At 33.7% G+C, this 14,462-nt stretch overlaps 1 protein-coding gene across 3 annotated transcripts in view; it reads left to right on the top strand.

The window, feature by feature from the left end:
• Nucleotides 1-14,462, top strand: part of VPS13A (vacuolar protein sorting 13 homolog A) — a 121,804-nt gene that overhangs the window by 88,370 nt on the left and 18,972 nt on the right. For all 3 annotated transcript variants that reach the window (XM_040540729.1, XM_040540730.1, XM_040540731.1), the window contains exons 55-68: nucleotides 484-637; nucleotides 1,346-1,492; nucleotides 2,059-2,140; nucleotides 3,500-3,569; nucleotides 4,106-4,211; nucleotides 6,444-6,557; nucleotides 8,377-8,522; nucleotides 8,637-8,718; nucleotides 9,367-9,480; nucleotides 9,939-10,014; nucleotides 10,120-10,283; nucleotides 10,635-10,680; nucleotides 10,925-11,048; nucleotides 12,715-12,829. In XM_040540729.1, coding sequence (XP_040396663.1) covers nucleotides 484-637; nucleotides 1,346-1,492; nucleotides 2,059-2,140; nucleotides 3,500-3,569; nucleotides 4,106-4,211; nucleotides 6,444-6,557; nucleotides 8,377-8,522; nucleotides 8,637-8,718; nucleotides 9,367-9,480; nucleotides 9,939-10,014; nucleotides 10,120-10,283; nucleotides 10,635-10,680; nucleotides 10,925-11,048; nucleotides 12,715-12,829 — 1,540 coding nt within the window. The remainder of the gene's footprint in view (nucleotides 1-483; nucleotides 638-1,345; nucleotides 1,493-2,058; nucleotides 2,141-3,499; nucleotides 3,570-4,105; nucleotides 4,212-6,443; nucleotides 6,558-8,376; nucleotides 8,523-8,636; nucleotides 8,719-9,366; nucleotides 9,481-9,938; nucleotides 10,015-10,119; nucleotides 10,284-10,634; nucleotides 10,681-10,924; nucleotides 11,049-12,714; nucleotides 12,830-14,462) is intronic.

Consider the following 14,462-nt stretch of genomic DNA (forward strand, 5'->3'; position numbering starts at 1 on the left):
TCAACACCATGAAATCAGTAGAGGAAACACATAAACTGAAACACTGTATAGTAATTTAGGCAGATCAAGTGGAGAAACTATCAAATATAAGAAGCAGTTCAGGCAACATTTTCTGTTGACTTGAAAAACTCAATTTCTACTGAATCAACCATGCCAAAATATATGCAGGAATATATGCAGAAGCCCACAATGAGTGTGTAGAATAACAGATGGAGTACTATTGAAGCTGAGTTTCTTGACAAAGTGTCTTTACCTGACTATCTTTGTTAAACTGGGGAGTTAAAAAAACTTGCTGTTATCTTTATTTCTTTAGTGCAGAGAAGGAGGTGGGTGATTTGGGTCATTTTTATTTACCACACTAGTGCTTTATGATGTGTTTTTTCATTCCATAGTTACTACATATTAAAAGCTATACTAAGGCATGTAAAACTTGTTTTGAACTTGCTAACTCTTTTCTCTTGGTCCATTCTTTTGTTTTCAAAGTTCTGATGTGGTTTGGGAGACAAAACCTGAGAAGAAATCAAGATGGAGACCAATGAGTGTTAAGCAAACTGACAAATTAGAACAAGAATTCAAAGATTACAGTGAGCTAACTCCTTCAGAAAATAAGATTATTGAGTTGGAATCCAATGTCTTGGTAATACTGATCATTCTCTAAATCTGTTGTTTATAGGTGTATACAGGAGAAAGATCATGTATCCATTTTTGCCATATGTGAAAAACTTCCAGTGAAAATTGAGATGATTAATTTACCCAGTTCATTTGAAATCCCATCTTTATCTTTGCCTGGAAAAAAATCTTTGTCTAAAAGAGATAAATATTTGACAGCTTGCTGTAGGCCTGTTTTTGTTAGCCTCTAACTTTGAAATTGCATTGTAACATTTTTACAGGTCGTGGGACTAAATATGCACAAAGATACAATAAAGAAATTCTGCATTTTTTTCATCTGCTATACCTGGAAGGAGGGCAGGATGTTAGTTTGAGGGAGTGTTTGTCTTAACACAAAATCTTGTATTTACCCTCGTTGTGGTATATCACAGTGAGACAAAATTCAGCTGTGTCATTCAATCACATAAACACGAAAAAAACATTCCAGAAATAATTCTGGAAAGTAAAAGCATGTTATGCTCTGAATGCTTCTATCCTTGTCTGTAGATAAATTAAAGATACTCATTAGAAATGTGTTGTAGATAAATTAACATAGTATAGGTAAAAAGCTGCAAAACTTTTACTGTTAAACTTTTATTACAATGTTAACTGGAAGTGTAAATTTTAAAGTAGATTATAACAATCATGTAGCATAACAACTTTTCTTTAACACAAACAACTTTTCTTTTAACAATAGGTGTGTTTAACTCCTAATGGATGTAACATGAAAATTCAACAACCCAATGAGATTCCTATTAGAAGGAATTACCTGCCAGCTTTGAAAGTAGAGTACAGTTCATCAGCACACCAGAAGTCTTTCAGAATTCAAGTTTACAGGATACAGGTTAGTCTTGTCAGAGAACAGTGAATTATTCATTAAGAAAAAGTGCCTTTTAAGGAAACTTGGATTTATTTTCATATTTGTTTGGATTTTTCACGTTTTGAATTTAATTGTACTCAATGGCTTCAACATCAGTGCTCCTCAATCTTTGAAAAGAAATACTTCTTAAATGCTTCTGAAAAAAAACCCACCATGGTCACCTATGACTGGTGAGGAAAATGTTACTGTTCATATTCTATGCTTTTTCCTGCTCTTATTTACAACCAACTAAAAATCAGGTATAATTTGCTATTTTCAGCAAATTACATGTTCAAGTTTTTAAATACAAATCCTTTGTAATAATTTTGTGGACCACTTGAAACCACCAACTGTGAGAAGCTTTTCTAGATTGGATAGTTTCATTTTGAAAACAGAGATATTGTGAACCATAGTACTTGCTTTTTTCCTGCTTTTGAATTGGTGGAATGCTACAGGTAATGCTCATAATTCTTGTGTTTTTCCTACTTGTGAAATATTTAACTACTGAAAAGCTAACATGCCACACCTTGTCCTGTCCTTACCCCTATTAGATACAAAACCAGATTCCTGGAGCCATATTTCCCTTTGTGTTCTATCCTATTAAACCTCCAAAGTCCATCACCTTGGATTCAGGTTTGTTGTTCTAGCTTAACATAATCTTTACTAATAAAATTACAAGATAGCTTGCTTTTAATGAAGTGAACCTTGCCACTTTTATCAGATGAAGACTGTTCGTGCTTACTGACTACATAGAACACACATACTAATTCTAGAGACAGGGAGGTAATTTGGTAATTTTCTCTACAAAGAAGATACAGAGAAAACCATCTAAACAGCAATTAGAATAAACAAACAAAAACAACAACAAAACATTTTATCCATTGATATCATACCTTTTAAGCACATCTTTCTGACACATCAATTCATTGCTCTTGGAGATCATAAGGTGTAAGTTAAATTTGTTTTGAGCTTAAAATGGGCTTTTAGCAGTTGGATTCACACCACAACTAACACTGAGAGCTGACCATCTTAGGAGGGGAGTTCCCTGATGAAAATAAGAAAAGTTCAAAACTTTGCTAGACTTGATGATTGTGAATCTGTTGCATGGTTTCTGTATTACTTGTGGTTGAAGTTCAGAAACAGTGAGGATTCTAATAGTCGCTTTTCATCTTCAGTGGCCATAATTTTCCCTACTGTCTAAAATAAGTTGTTCATAGTAATCATGCTGTTTAAAAAAGCATGTTTTTTTATTTGCTTGCATACAATACATGACTAGTGACTTACCTGAATAAGAAAAGAAACGTGCTAATGCCAGTCTGAACTCAAAACTGCTATGCGATGCACCATCTCCTTAGATGGCAAAGTATATTTTGTGTGTTTTGTTTGTAACCTTCCAGCTTCTCTATGGAATGGAGCATAGACCTCAAAGTCAGTATACGATGTGGGGAACTGCTGTCTTCCATTAACTTACTTAGGGCAAAGTCACTTGGAAGATCAGCGTCAAGTCAAGAGAGATTCTGAGTTGAAATACAAGAATTTGAAATACAAAGAATACTGCCAGTGATTTTGTACAGAAGCTATTAAAATGACAGGATTTTGTCCTGAATATGATCAATTTTAAGCTAGAGTTCATAAAGCTGAAGATTTTTTTTTTAGTGTATATTTTTGTATTGGTCTTTGAAGATTTTTTTCTAAGACTAGGGAAATTACACGTCTAAGATTATATCACGATTAATTTGCATTTAGATGGTACATTTTCAGAGATAACTGAAATAGGATTTTGATATTCCATTTCACCCTTGTCTTCCTATTCCTTCCTGTTCCTGCTCTTTTAAGTGATTTATTTGTTTGCCAGTCACATCCATTATATAGTCCTACTCCATAGGATTGAAAAAATCGTGAACACATATGACATTTTCATATTAAAAACATAAAGATATGTCTATCATAGAAAGATCTGTGCTGATCTGTTTTTATTTTACAACTTCATAGCACCAAAACCATTTACCGATGTCAGTATTGTTATGAGAACTGCAGGACATTCACAAATATCTCATATTAAGTAAGTATTTTGACATGTTCCATCTTTTTGCCATTGATTATGTTTAATCAAGCTTTAAAATTAAAATCAATTAGGGGCAAACATAATGCAAGATAATTTTACACCCAATCATACTGGTAAAGATGAGCTCTTCAGAAAGAGAGGTGAAAACTCAGCCCTCTTTATTAACCACGTAACTGCAGAGTAATCAAGAATTTTCAGTTCTTCTAATGAAGATTTTTAGTCTTTTCTTAATTTGGTAAAAACAAGCAAACAAATAAAAAAAACCCTCTACACTTAACAGTGCTATCTACAGTGTTAAATGCTGCTAATTTATTGAAATTATTCTGGATACAGAAAATGCATTTATCTTAGAGCGCTGTAGGAAACCTTTTGACCAATAATGACAAATTCCTTAAAAAAATCTGAAGTTCATAAGTAAGTGATATAAATACCCTGGATGATTACGTTTTGTAGTTCACCTCATTTCATAATCTAAAGTATTACACCTTTTTTTTTTCTAAACAGTTCAATAATATTTTTTGATTTATGTGTAGGTACTTCAAGGTCCTGATTCAAGAGATGGATCTCAGATTAGATCTTGGTTTCCTCTATGCACTGGTTGAATTCTTTACACAGACTGATGTACCAAATGGCCAACAGGTAGAAACCTTCTGTTCGAAGATGAATAGATTTTTAATCTGTAATTATTCAACTTGTATTTTAAAACAGAATCATCAGGAAAAAATATACAAAACACAAAAAACTTGATGTTCTGTGTCCATGGTACTGGTTAAGTGTTGTGCCTGGGACTAATACGAAGATGTGATGTTTTCAAGAGTTACTGTTTCCTGAGGCAAATAGTAAAGTCTTTTCTTTATCTTCATGTTGCATGCTATGCAAAGAAGGCTTTAACACCTTCTGAAAAGAGTAAAAGTAGTAATGATGTATGTAGAATATTGGGTCTTACTAATGCCTGGGAGATTAGTTCATTAAGGACCCAGGACAGGAGAGAGGTTAAAATAATAATACTCTTTTCATTAACCCATTTTATTTTAAAAAACAATATATGAAAATATTGGCCAGGAAATCAGTAAAACTTATCTGCTCATCAGAGCAAGAGAATGTAAGAGGAATAGAGAGACAGGTTGTTCAAAAAAGTGAAAGTGTCTTCAGCAATTTTATGCAAGATTGTTAAGTTGCTAGATGATGCCGTTGACATGTTTCCACTGAGTTGAAAGGAGAGAGCAGTGGGAGAGAAATGAATTATTACAGAGGGAGAACACAAGGAGTTCATACTGAAGAAGAGTAGAAAAAAAAAGATAAAATATGAAGCATAAGGTGGTTTCCTTGGGGATTAATAAGGAAAACCTAAGATACAACCAATAAGCAACAGAGGAGGCAGAATGTCACTTGCCAAAGAAACCAAACCAAAAAAAAAAAAAAGTGATTAGCTGTATACAAAGCAGATAGGATATGTGTTGAGCAAGCATTTCCTGTTAAGAATATTGAAGTTTGCATGTCAGTACAATGTATGTAATAATAAATGATTTAGTAAAAGGTGTGATGGTTATTCTCTGTATTTCTAAAAAATATATATGCTGAATATAAATTATAAGGAGGTGAGAAATTAGTTTCTGGAATAACATTTCAAGCAAGATAGCAAACTTGTTAGAATTTAAAAAGCTGATGTCAGGGAAAAAAATCTTGTAAGACTTACCTGCTATTGGTTGTGGTTCAGTAGATATTTTCATCTAAGTAAAGTTGCCACTCTTACATGGTATAATGTGCTAAATATGTCCTAAGCTTCCTAACTTAAAGCGTGTGGATTTCTCTATTTTGATCTTTAAATGAAGATCCTAATTTTGGTGGGATGTTTGTATATGAAGGAAAACTAAATGTATAGTCCAGTTCACACAACACTTGCATGGTTCCCTTGAGTTTGGGGTTATCAGGTACTGGCTGTTTCTTCCCAGTCATGCTGTCTTTCCTGTGGCCTTCCTTTGAAACCTGTGGGGTTCTTTGCAGAGATCTAATGACACCACAGTTGTGGGACAACTTACAAAATACATTATTTGCTTATTTACTTAGGAAATTTTTTGTTTGTATCTTGGTTGTGACTGAAATTTTTAAGTGAAATGTTAACTTTGAGTAGGAGCCTCTCTGGTGAGAGGCATCTTAACTCTAAATCAAGACCTAAACATGCATTAGTATTCAGCACTTTTACAGTTTAGCTTGTTAAAGTAGCAAAGTGTTATCTGGTTTTCTGTTCTGGAGGAACATACCACAATATTTTTGGTTAGAACTTTATTTTGCCGGTTAAGTCTTTTCTGAATATTACTTGAGAATTTTGTATTTTAAAACCTTTTTTTTTTTTTTTTTAATTTGGCCAGTTCTTCGAAAAATATTGTTAAAGAAACCTGTCTTTTGAAGGAGAAAAACAGAAAGGCTAGATGGAGGTCATCTGAGAATATGTACGTGTCTATTTTCTGTGTAACAGAAAATTATCTCTAGTCTAGATTTTTGTAGTTTAAAACCTACTTGCTGTATGATCAAAAGGGTATATGTGTGCGCCTTTGTTTGTCATAGAGCAGGTAAAATTTGTCCGAAACTTCACTTCAAAATATTTGGTATTTGAACTTCCATTTTTTTTTCTAGAAAATAGGTGGGTTTTGGATTCTTTTTATACATATATTTCCTTTTCTTCATACAAATAAAGACAGCAAAAACTAATTAAAATTCATCTGAAATGTCAACTCTAGTCAGAAAACTAGGATCAGGAGAGTGAAAGTGCTATCAGTCAATATATTGCATCTCAGTGGCACACGTTAGATTAACAAGTTTAATATGCTCTAAATTTGAAAGTAATAAGTTTTTTTGAAAATGCATTCACAGCTAGAACTTTTCAAAAAGGATGTGGAGTCTCTTCAAGAAGAACTGATGAGTGTGTCATCAATGGATACATCACAAATCAGCTTGTACGAGTACTTCCATATCTCTTCAATTAAGGTATAACTTTTTCATAGTACTGTCTATGCTTGCTCTATAACTGAAGGATTTTTATCTCCTGGAGAATAGTAGATACTGGAAGGTTAGAAAATATGGAGATAATTAAAAATAAAATAAAAATGTCCTGGAAAAATGCTTTTACTGTCACTGCTAATTTATCTGGGGTTTACCGTACGGAAACACTTCCTAAATATTGAAGACTTCATTATTTCCTTCCTATCCACAACCTTCTTCGCAAACAGTAATTCTTTTTTGTTATTTATCCTTTCAAAATGCTATAGCTCTTAAGTCCAGACGGTGCGTAGTAGATTAGGGAACAATATCATTTCTGAAAAAGAAAAACTAACAAAACACAACAATGTACAATCATCTTTACTGTGCAGTGATGTTTTCTTCTTTATCATTATTAACCCATGAAGAGCAGTTTTGTATTTTGACTCCAGTAAAGTTGTCTTTTGGCCATTTCCCTGTTCCCATAAATATTCAAGCACAGCTATTGAACAGTGTATACATACTTAACGTGGAAACAGCAGCCTGTTTGCCTGTATCTCTCATACATTTTTTGCTTACGGGTCTTGTTTTTTGCTTATTGCTTAGCTGACTTTGTTAAAATTTTAAACACTTTGTAGGCCTTGTAAGAATTCATATTAAGACATTTTCCCCTCCATTCCATGGGAAATAGATCAAAGAAAGGTTTGAGTTTTGTCTTTTTACAGTATTGGGTGGGATGTTAGAAATGCTCTGCTATTAAAACAGATAATTCTAGGTAATACTGGGCTAGCCACATAAACAACGTAGCCTCATTCCACATATATTTAGTAGCTGCTTCAGTGCATCTTCATTTAGGGGCTATGTCTCCAATTAATATAGCACAAAAACCACTTAGGACTTGACAAAGTAAAATATCCTTTATGTTTTGAGATAACAAAATGAAAAAAGCTTACTTCTGAATTTTGCAAGAAAAATTACATGGAAGAGATAGGATATAATGGGCTTCAGGTTTTAATAAAAGCTAGTTTTTAACAGTTATGAAGTCACAATAAAGTTGTGAATTGTGACAATGATTCTGCAAGACAAGAGCTACCTATAATAGAACCGAGCTATAGTTAAGTTCTGTTATGCCATAAATTTAATGAATGGCATGTGGCATTGTCCTCAGAATCAGGAACAGGCATAACCTCTTTTCATCTGATTTGGAAAGCTACAGTTGGCACTATAGAGCCCTAACAGCAAATTTCCTGAACGTTTTTTCTGTTTTTAAGAGTGTCACCTTAATTTCTGTGAAACAAATATTTTGATTACTTCAGGTCTGCACTATTTTTTTGTTGTATATACTTTTCAGTTCTTGTTTATTACCTGTAAAATTTGCATAATTATTTGTCTTCAGGGTTTTGTTTCTCATTCCTGCTTGGGCACAATGCTATGTTATCATTTTTAGTCTGCTTTGATGCTGTGTATTAGTTAGAGAAACAAAACACTTTGGAAACAAGCTAATATATTATAGCTAAAAGATTCTGGAGACCTCATCTGAAAATATGGGTAAGCAATTTAGAGTTCCTGTTTTCTTAAAGGTATTTAAGTTATTCAATTTGACTTTAAATTTCAGTGTTTTTTTAAAACCCTAAATGGTGCGTGTATATTATCTGTTATGAAGTCAGTATGATTTCGGTCAAGATTAGAAATGCCATATCTCAATGTAGATAATATAAAAGGTATGCCATATCTCATATAGACCATTAAAAAGATTATAAAGCTAAAAATATGATACTTTTAATAAAAACAGTCATGTTATTTCCCAATCTTGTTTTTTGTCCTTTAGTTACACTTAAGCTTTTCACTCAGTACGGGTGGTGAAGATAGTAACAAAGAAGAAAGAAAGAATGAATTGATACCACTTCAATCCTTGAATCTCCTTCTGAAGAGTATAGGTGCGACCCTCACAGATGTACAAGATGTTGTCTTTAAGTAGGTTAAAAATACAATTGTAACGACTGCTTCCAAAAAACAATTCAATATTGCCAATGATAGATTTTATTTCACTCTAAATAATATGGATATTATGTTTGATTATTTTTTTAGGTTGGCATTCTTTGAACTCAATTATCACTTCTGTACTACACAGCAGCTCCAATCAGCAGTGTTAAGGCATTATTCAAAACAGGTTGGAATAAATAAATTTCAGTATTTCAGTAAACTTACATTTTCAAGGTGCTACTGTGTGCTTTGGTTTTACGAAAATCAATAAAATTACTTTCAGCCTTCCATGTTTGTACACAGGTTAAATACATATGAAATATAGAAACTTGTTACTCATTCATGCAATTCTGCTGCCTTTATTTTGGGGGCAAGTAACTGCAATATTTCTAAATTACGACTACAGGAAGAGTGGTGTGAGTAACAAAACAACTTACAGGGATCGATAGTGGAAGCAAACACAATGCAGCTCTGATGTACTTTTAATTTTTTATGGTCATAATCAACAAAATTCTCTCAGCACACAGAAACAGACCAAATTTTGTTCAATAGCTGTGTAAAGTGAGAGAAATCTGGGTGATGTGCATGCTTTGTAAAATGTCAAGAGACTTAATCTCAGTTATTTATGAAGTACTTGGAAGCACTAAAGTTTGATTAAATATGATTTTCTCTCTGTATGATCATTTTTAATAAAACTAAATGTACTTTTTACAAATGTTGATTTTTTTCATATTAAACTCATCTTTCTTGCTGTTTTATTTTGAGTGAACTATACTGCCTTAATGGCTTTAGTGTGATTTGAAACATTTTTACTAAATAACTATTTTTATTTTAGGCTATTAAGCAGATGTATGTGCTTATTCTTGGCCTTGATGTCTTGGGTAATCCATTTGGATTTATAAGAGACTTGTCTGAAGGAGTAGAAGCATTCTTCTATGAACCTTATCAGGTAAAAATCTCTGCTGGTTTATTGTGAAATGTTGCAAAAATGATTAGATATGAATTATATTGTAAATTTGCATATATTAATAACTTGTTTAGTTTTAAATTCATATTTAGAATTGAAAATTCAAAGTGAAAGTGACAGGAAAAGTTACTGGAGAACTCAAGTGACGTAAAATTTCACTTAATTCATGATTGACTGGTCCTTACAAATCTTACGCTAGAATAAGTCTGCTTGAATGATTTTGACTTAAAATAATCAGACTTCCATGAATGAATTAGTATATTAAAGTAGGCTTTATTTCTCTTGTGCGAGCTCTAGTGGGCGATCTCACACTTTCACACTCACCCTCCTTCTCTCTTTAAGTATATATAAGTTCCAACAAAAGCATAATATTTAAAAATATGTAATACATACTATTTGAAACTTAATGTAAATGTGTCTTTTTTCTTCCCACCCCTCAGGGAGCCATCCAGGGTCCTGAAGAATTTGTAGAAGGAATGGCACTAGGACTTAAAGCTCTAGTAGGGGGAGCTGTTGGTAGGTTTCAGAATAATCGTAGTAGTATACTTATTAGTAAGCAATATAGATGAGTATTTGTAAATTGCATTGGCATTTTACTTAGATTGTTTTGTTTTCTAATAGGTGGATTAGCTGGTGCTGCTTCAAGGATCACTGGTGCTATGGCAAAAGGAGTAGCTGCAATAACTATGGATGAGGATTATCAGCAGAAAAGGAGAGAAGCCATGAATAAACAGCCCACTGGTCTGAGAGAGGGTATCACTCGTGGAGGAAAAGGATTAGTTTCTGTAAGGAGAATAAAAATGATAAAAAGATTAATGGATTTTGTGCAGGCAAGAGTAACAAATGTAAAGTCTGCTGTAGTCACCGGAGAGTTGTTCCTCTAATTTTAATTCTGTTTTTGCCAATAAGTGGCCATAATTGAGTGATAGCTTTAAAGAAAAATACATGAGAATTGGAGAAAGTAGGAATTGCGAAGCAGGTGAAATATATATATTCTGATAAATTGCTGTGGGTTTTAGAATATTTCACCGCAAGTACTTTGAGGCTATTCACCAATAAAGTAATAAGAAATATGTAAGAAAGAAAAATATAACATGAAAATGTATTTGTGTTCATTTTTCCATTTCTTTTGGTAGGGTTTCGTCAGTGGCATAACAGGAATAGTTACAAAACCAATAAGAGGTAAGTGTAGGTCTTCTGATAGATTAAATGTTCATATGGTTTCAAATTCTTAATATATGATGAAACATTTTAAGTTTACCAAGATTTTATGTTTTAACTGACATCTAATTTAAATGTTCACATGAACTATGTGTTGAGGAGACTATGTAGTTGCATGTCAAATAAAATCAAATGCAACTCCTAAGTAATATTGTAAGAAAAAGTCTTTTTTTTTCTAAAAAATTGCTGCACTTAATCCTTTTAGGAGCTCAGAAAGAAGGAGCAGCTGGTTTTTTCAAAGGTGTTGGAAAAGGCTTAGTGGGAGCAGTAGCTAGACCTACTGGAGGAATCATAGACATGGCAAGCAGCACATTTCAAGGTATCAAAAAGTAAGTAAAATCAGTATGAAGAATGACAGATGGCATGAAACAGTAGTGAGAGTACCTTGTGTCTTTGTATCACTTCTGTATTAATCTTTCTAGATCCTTCAACTTTATCATTAATGCAAGTGAGATAGAAGAAAGTCTTATCCATATTGTTATTCATATAATAAATAGGCAGCTTGTTTCACTACCCACTGTTGATAGTGTTTAAAGACACAGAATTAAATCGTAGGTATTTTGACCATTGCCAGTGAAACTAGTTTAAAAGCCTTGGCAATCAGACTTCCTTCAATTCCTGATTTGTTCCTTTTATCTCAAATATACAGGGAACAAAAGACTTTTCCACTGCACCGAAAGTTAGGTTTTGTATTATTTATATAACAAAAGGGGAAAACAAGTTCCAAGACTTACCAGATTGTGCCAGGATATACTTTCATTGTTGTTCAGCCTAAGAGCTCTGACAGAACTGCATATTGAATACCGTGGTAGTCTCACTCCCTTATAGCTAACTTTAATAAACCCATTGTTGCAGATTTTCACAGACTGCAATGTGTAAAGAAATTGGAGAAAGAGTTTTGACAGGTCGTTTAGTATCTCCTGCTGATTATACTTGTTAATGGCCCTGTTCTCAGTTGAGCTGTCCCACTTTTGCTACCATAAGGTTGCCTTGTGTCTCATGAATTTTACCCTTTGAACTCTTCACAAGGGAAATGCAAGGAACACGTCAGAGCCGAAGTTCTGTAGGGCATAGATGACTTTAACCTTCAAGTTTTTTAGTAGAATACTCAGACATTAATTAACTAAGTGTGCCCTTGCTGCAAAGAAGGCTAATGGTCTCTTGAGCTATACCATGCAGAATATTGCCAGCAGGCTGAGGGAGGTGATCCTTCTCTTCTACTCAGCACTGGTAAGACCAAACCTGGAGTATTGTGTCCAGTTCTTGTCTCCTCAGTGGAAGGAAGTGAGACGTGGACACGCTGGAGAAAGTCCAGGGAAGGGCCACAAAGATGATGAAGGGACTGGAGCACCTCTTCTATGAGGAAAGGCTGAGAGAGCTTTAGCCTGAAGAAGAGAAGGCTCAGGAGGGGTCTTACCAATGTCTGTAAATACCTGAAGGGAGGGTACAAAGAGGATGGAGCCAGGCTCTTTTCATCGGTGCCCAGTGACAGGACAAGAACTAAGGCAGTGGGCACAAATGAACATGAGAGGTTCTGTCTGAGCATCAGGAAACATTTCTTTACTGTGTAGTGATGGAGCAGTGGCACAGGTTGCCCAGAGAGGTGAAGTCTCCCTCCTTAGAGATCTTCAAAAGCTGCCTGGGCAGGGGCCTGGGCAACCTGCTTCAGCAGGAGAGTTGGACCAGATGACCTCAAGAGGTCCATTCCAACTTCAACCATTCTGTGCTTCCATGAAGTATTGCAGTTGTGTGCTGCCTTGTGCCATCTAATCTTCTAATAATCATTCTCTGAAATATATTGCATTTCTGAGTAAAGTCTATAATTTCATAAAATATTTAGTGTCTATTCATATGTCAAAGTGTATATAGACAACAGTTGCTGTACTAGTACGTAAGTTTAACTTACATTTAAAATACTGTAGAGCCTTTGCTAAATGTTAAAGCTGATTAGAAATATTGATATATAACTTTTTTTTTTTTTTGCTTTTTTCTCAGAGTTGCAGATTCATCAGAAGATGTGGTGAGCCTGCGCCCACCTCGCTTCTTTGGTGAAGATGGAGTTATTAGACCTTACAGATTAAGAGATGGAACCGGAAGTCAAATGTTACAGGTGAAGAAATGGCATAAATTTTAACTCATCATATGTTGAAATAACTATTTTGCAGAATTACCAATTTTTTTAATTCCCTATTTTTTAATTTTTTAAAATTCCATTACCTAGTAACTCTGTAGTCAAGAAAGATCCATTTAATTTCATAGGTTTACAGCCACTTTGGTGGCTTAGTTTCTGTGACAGAACTTTTGAAAAAGGCACCTTAATTTATGGCACTGTATCTGTAGAGATTTGTGCAAGATACAGAACAGATTAAAAGAAGAAAAGGGTTTATATGTATAATTAAAAAGGTTTATGTCTTATTTTTTTTGTTTTTGATAAACAGTGATGGTAAACCCAAAATACTGTTTTCATTAATTTTATAATACATATTTTAAATGGTGACTTTTGAATCACAGTTTTGTGTAAAATAGCACATCAAACATATAAAATATTCACGTCATACTACAGCCACTGAAACAATGTTAACAATTTTGAAGTAGAATTCTCTTTGCATGAGGAACATGCCAAGAAGCAATTTGGACAGCTTTTCTTTAGTTTAGGTTCCATTGAAGCAAATTTGACTCAGATGTCAAAGTGGAAATAATTTCCACTGTTACGCAGCTTACGAAGTTTATATTTTTTCTCTGTTATAAATAAAAGTGCACTTTAGAAATACTTTAAGAAATAAAAAAGCATTTAGAAACTGCATGAATGGCCACTGGGGATGTAAACAAGTTCATAAATTTATTTTTAAATAATTGAAGGATTAGCAGCTTGCAAATGTTGGAAAGGTCATATAGAAGTAACCTTTCGGGAGATTTAGATAAGAATTAAGTAGCCTGTGGAGAGGATTTTTAGACTGCTTTGTGAATTAACACAGCTGTTTGTTACACGTCCAGTTCCTGTCTGGTTGTTTCTGTTTCTTCTGCATCTCATTACTGTATTTTCTGTTTTCTGGTAGAAGAGGATTGTCCTGTTTGGGTCATCTCATCTTTGTTTTTCATAACATTCAGTGATAATATATCAACAAATTCTGAAAGTTTTTTTTGATAATAGTATGCCTCTGCCTTTCTGTTAATGAGTTGGCTTCAACCTCTGCTCTTGAAATCCAGTTTCACGTAGAAGTATTACCTTAACTAGAGCATAAACTTAATCATTAAACTGCATTGCTTTTTCTTTTTTTAAATTTTGTACATGTTTGCATTTGGGGATTTTTATCTGAGAAACCTTTAGAAAATTCTGCAATGTCATATGGAATTCCAGTTTTTCTCTGTTGTATGGTTGAGTGCAGTACCACTTTTCATTTATAAATGGGATAATGCATTCCAATTAAGCAATGACTGTCATATTTTGTGACGGCAGCCACCATTTGAAAGGAACTAAAGTTGAAAAACACTGTTTCATATTAGTTTTCACTACTGACGATTCTATGGCAGAACTACCCCTTAAGAAAAGTTTTGAAAACTCCAAACAGTTCTCCCTGTAGACAGTCAAATCAGAAAATAATAAATTGTGTCATTTTTATTCAGACTTTAATTTCTGGCATAGTATATTTGATGTCTTAATCCTGTTGTTCCTCAAGTGTAACGAGTTTTTTGGTTCTTAATATTTCTGATTCTAGAGATATTTCTTTGTCTTACATTATGCT

This window comes from Cygnus olor, chromosome Z (genome assembly GCF_009769625.2).
Source record: "Cygnus olor isolate bCygOlo1 chromosome Z, bCygOlo1.pri.v2, whole genome shotgun sequence".
Lineage (NCBI taxonomy): Eukaryota > Metazoa > Chordata > Aves > Anseriformes > Anatidae > Cygnus > Cygnus olor.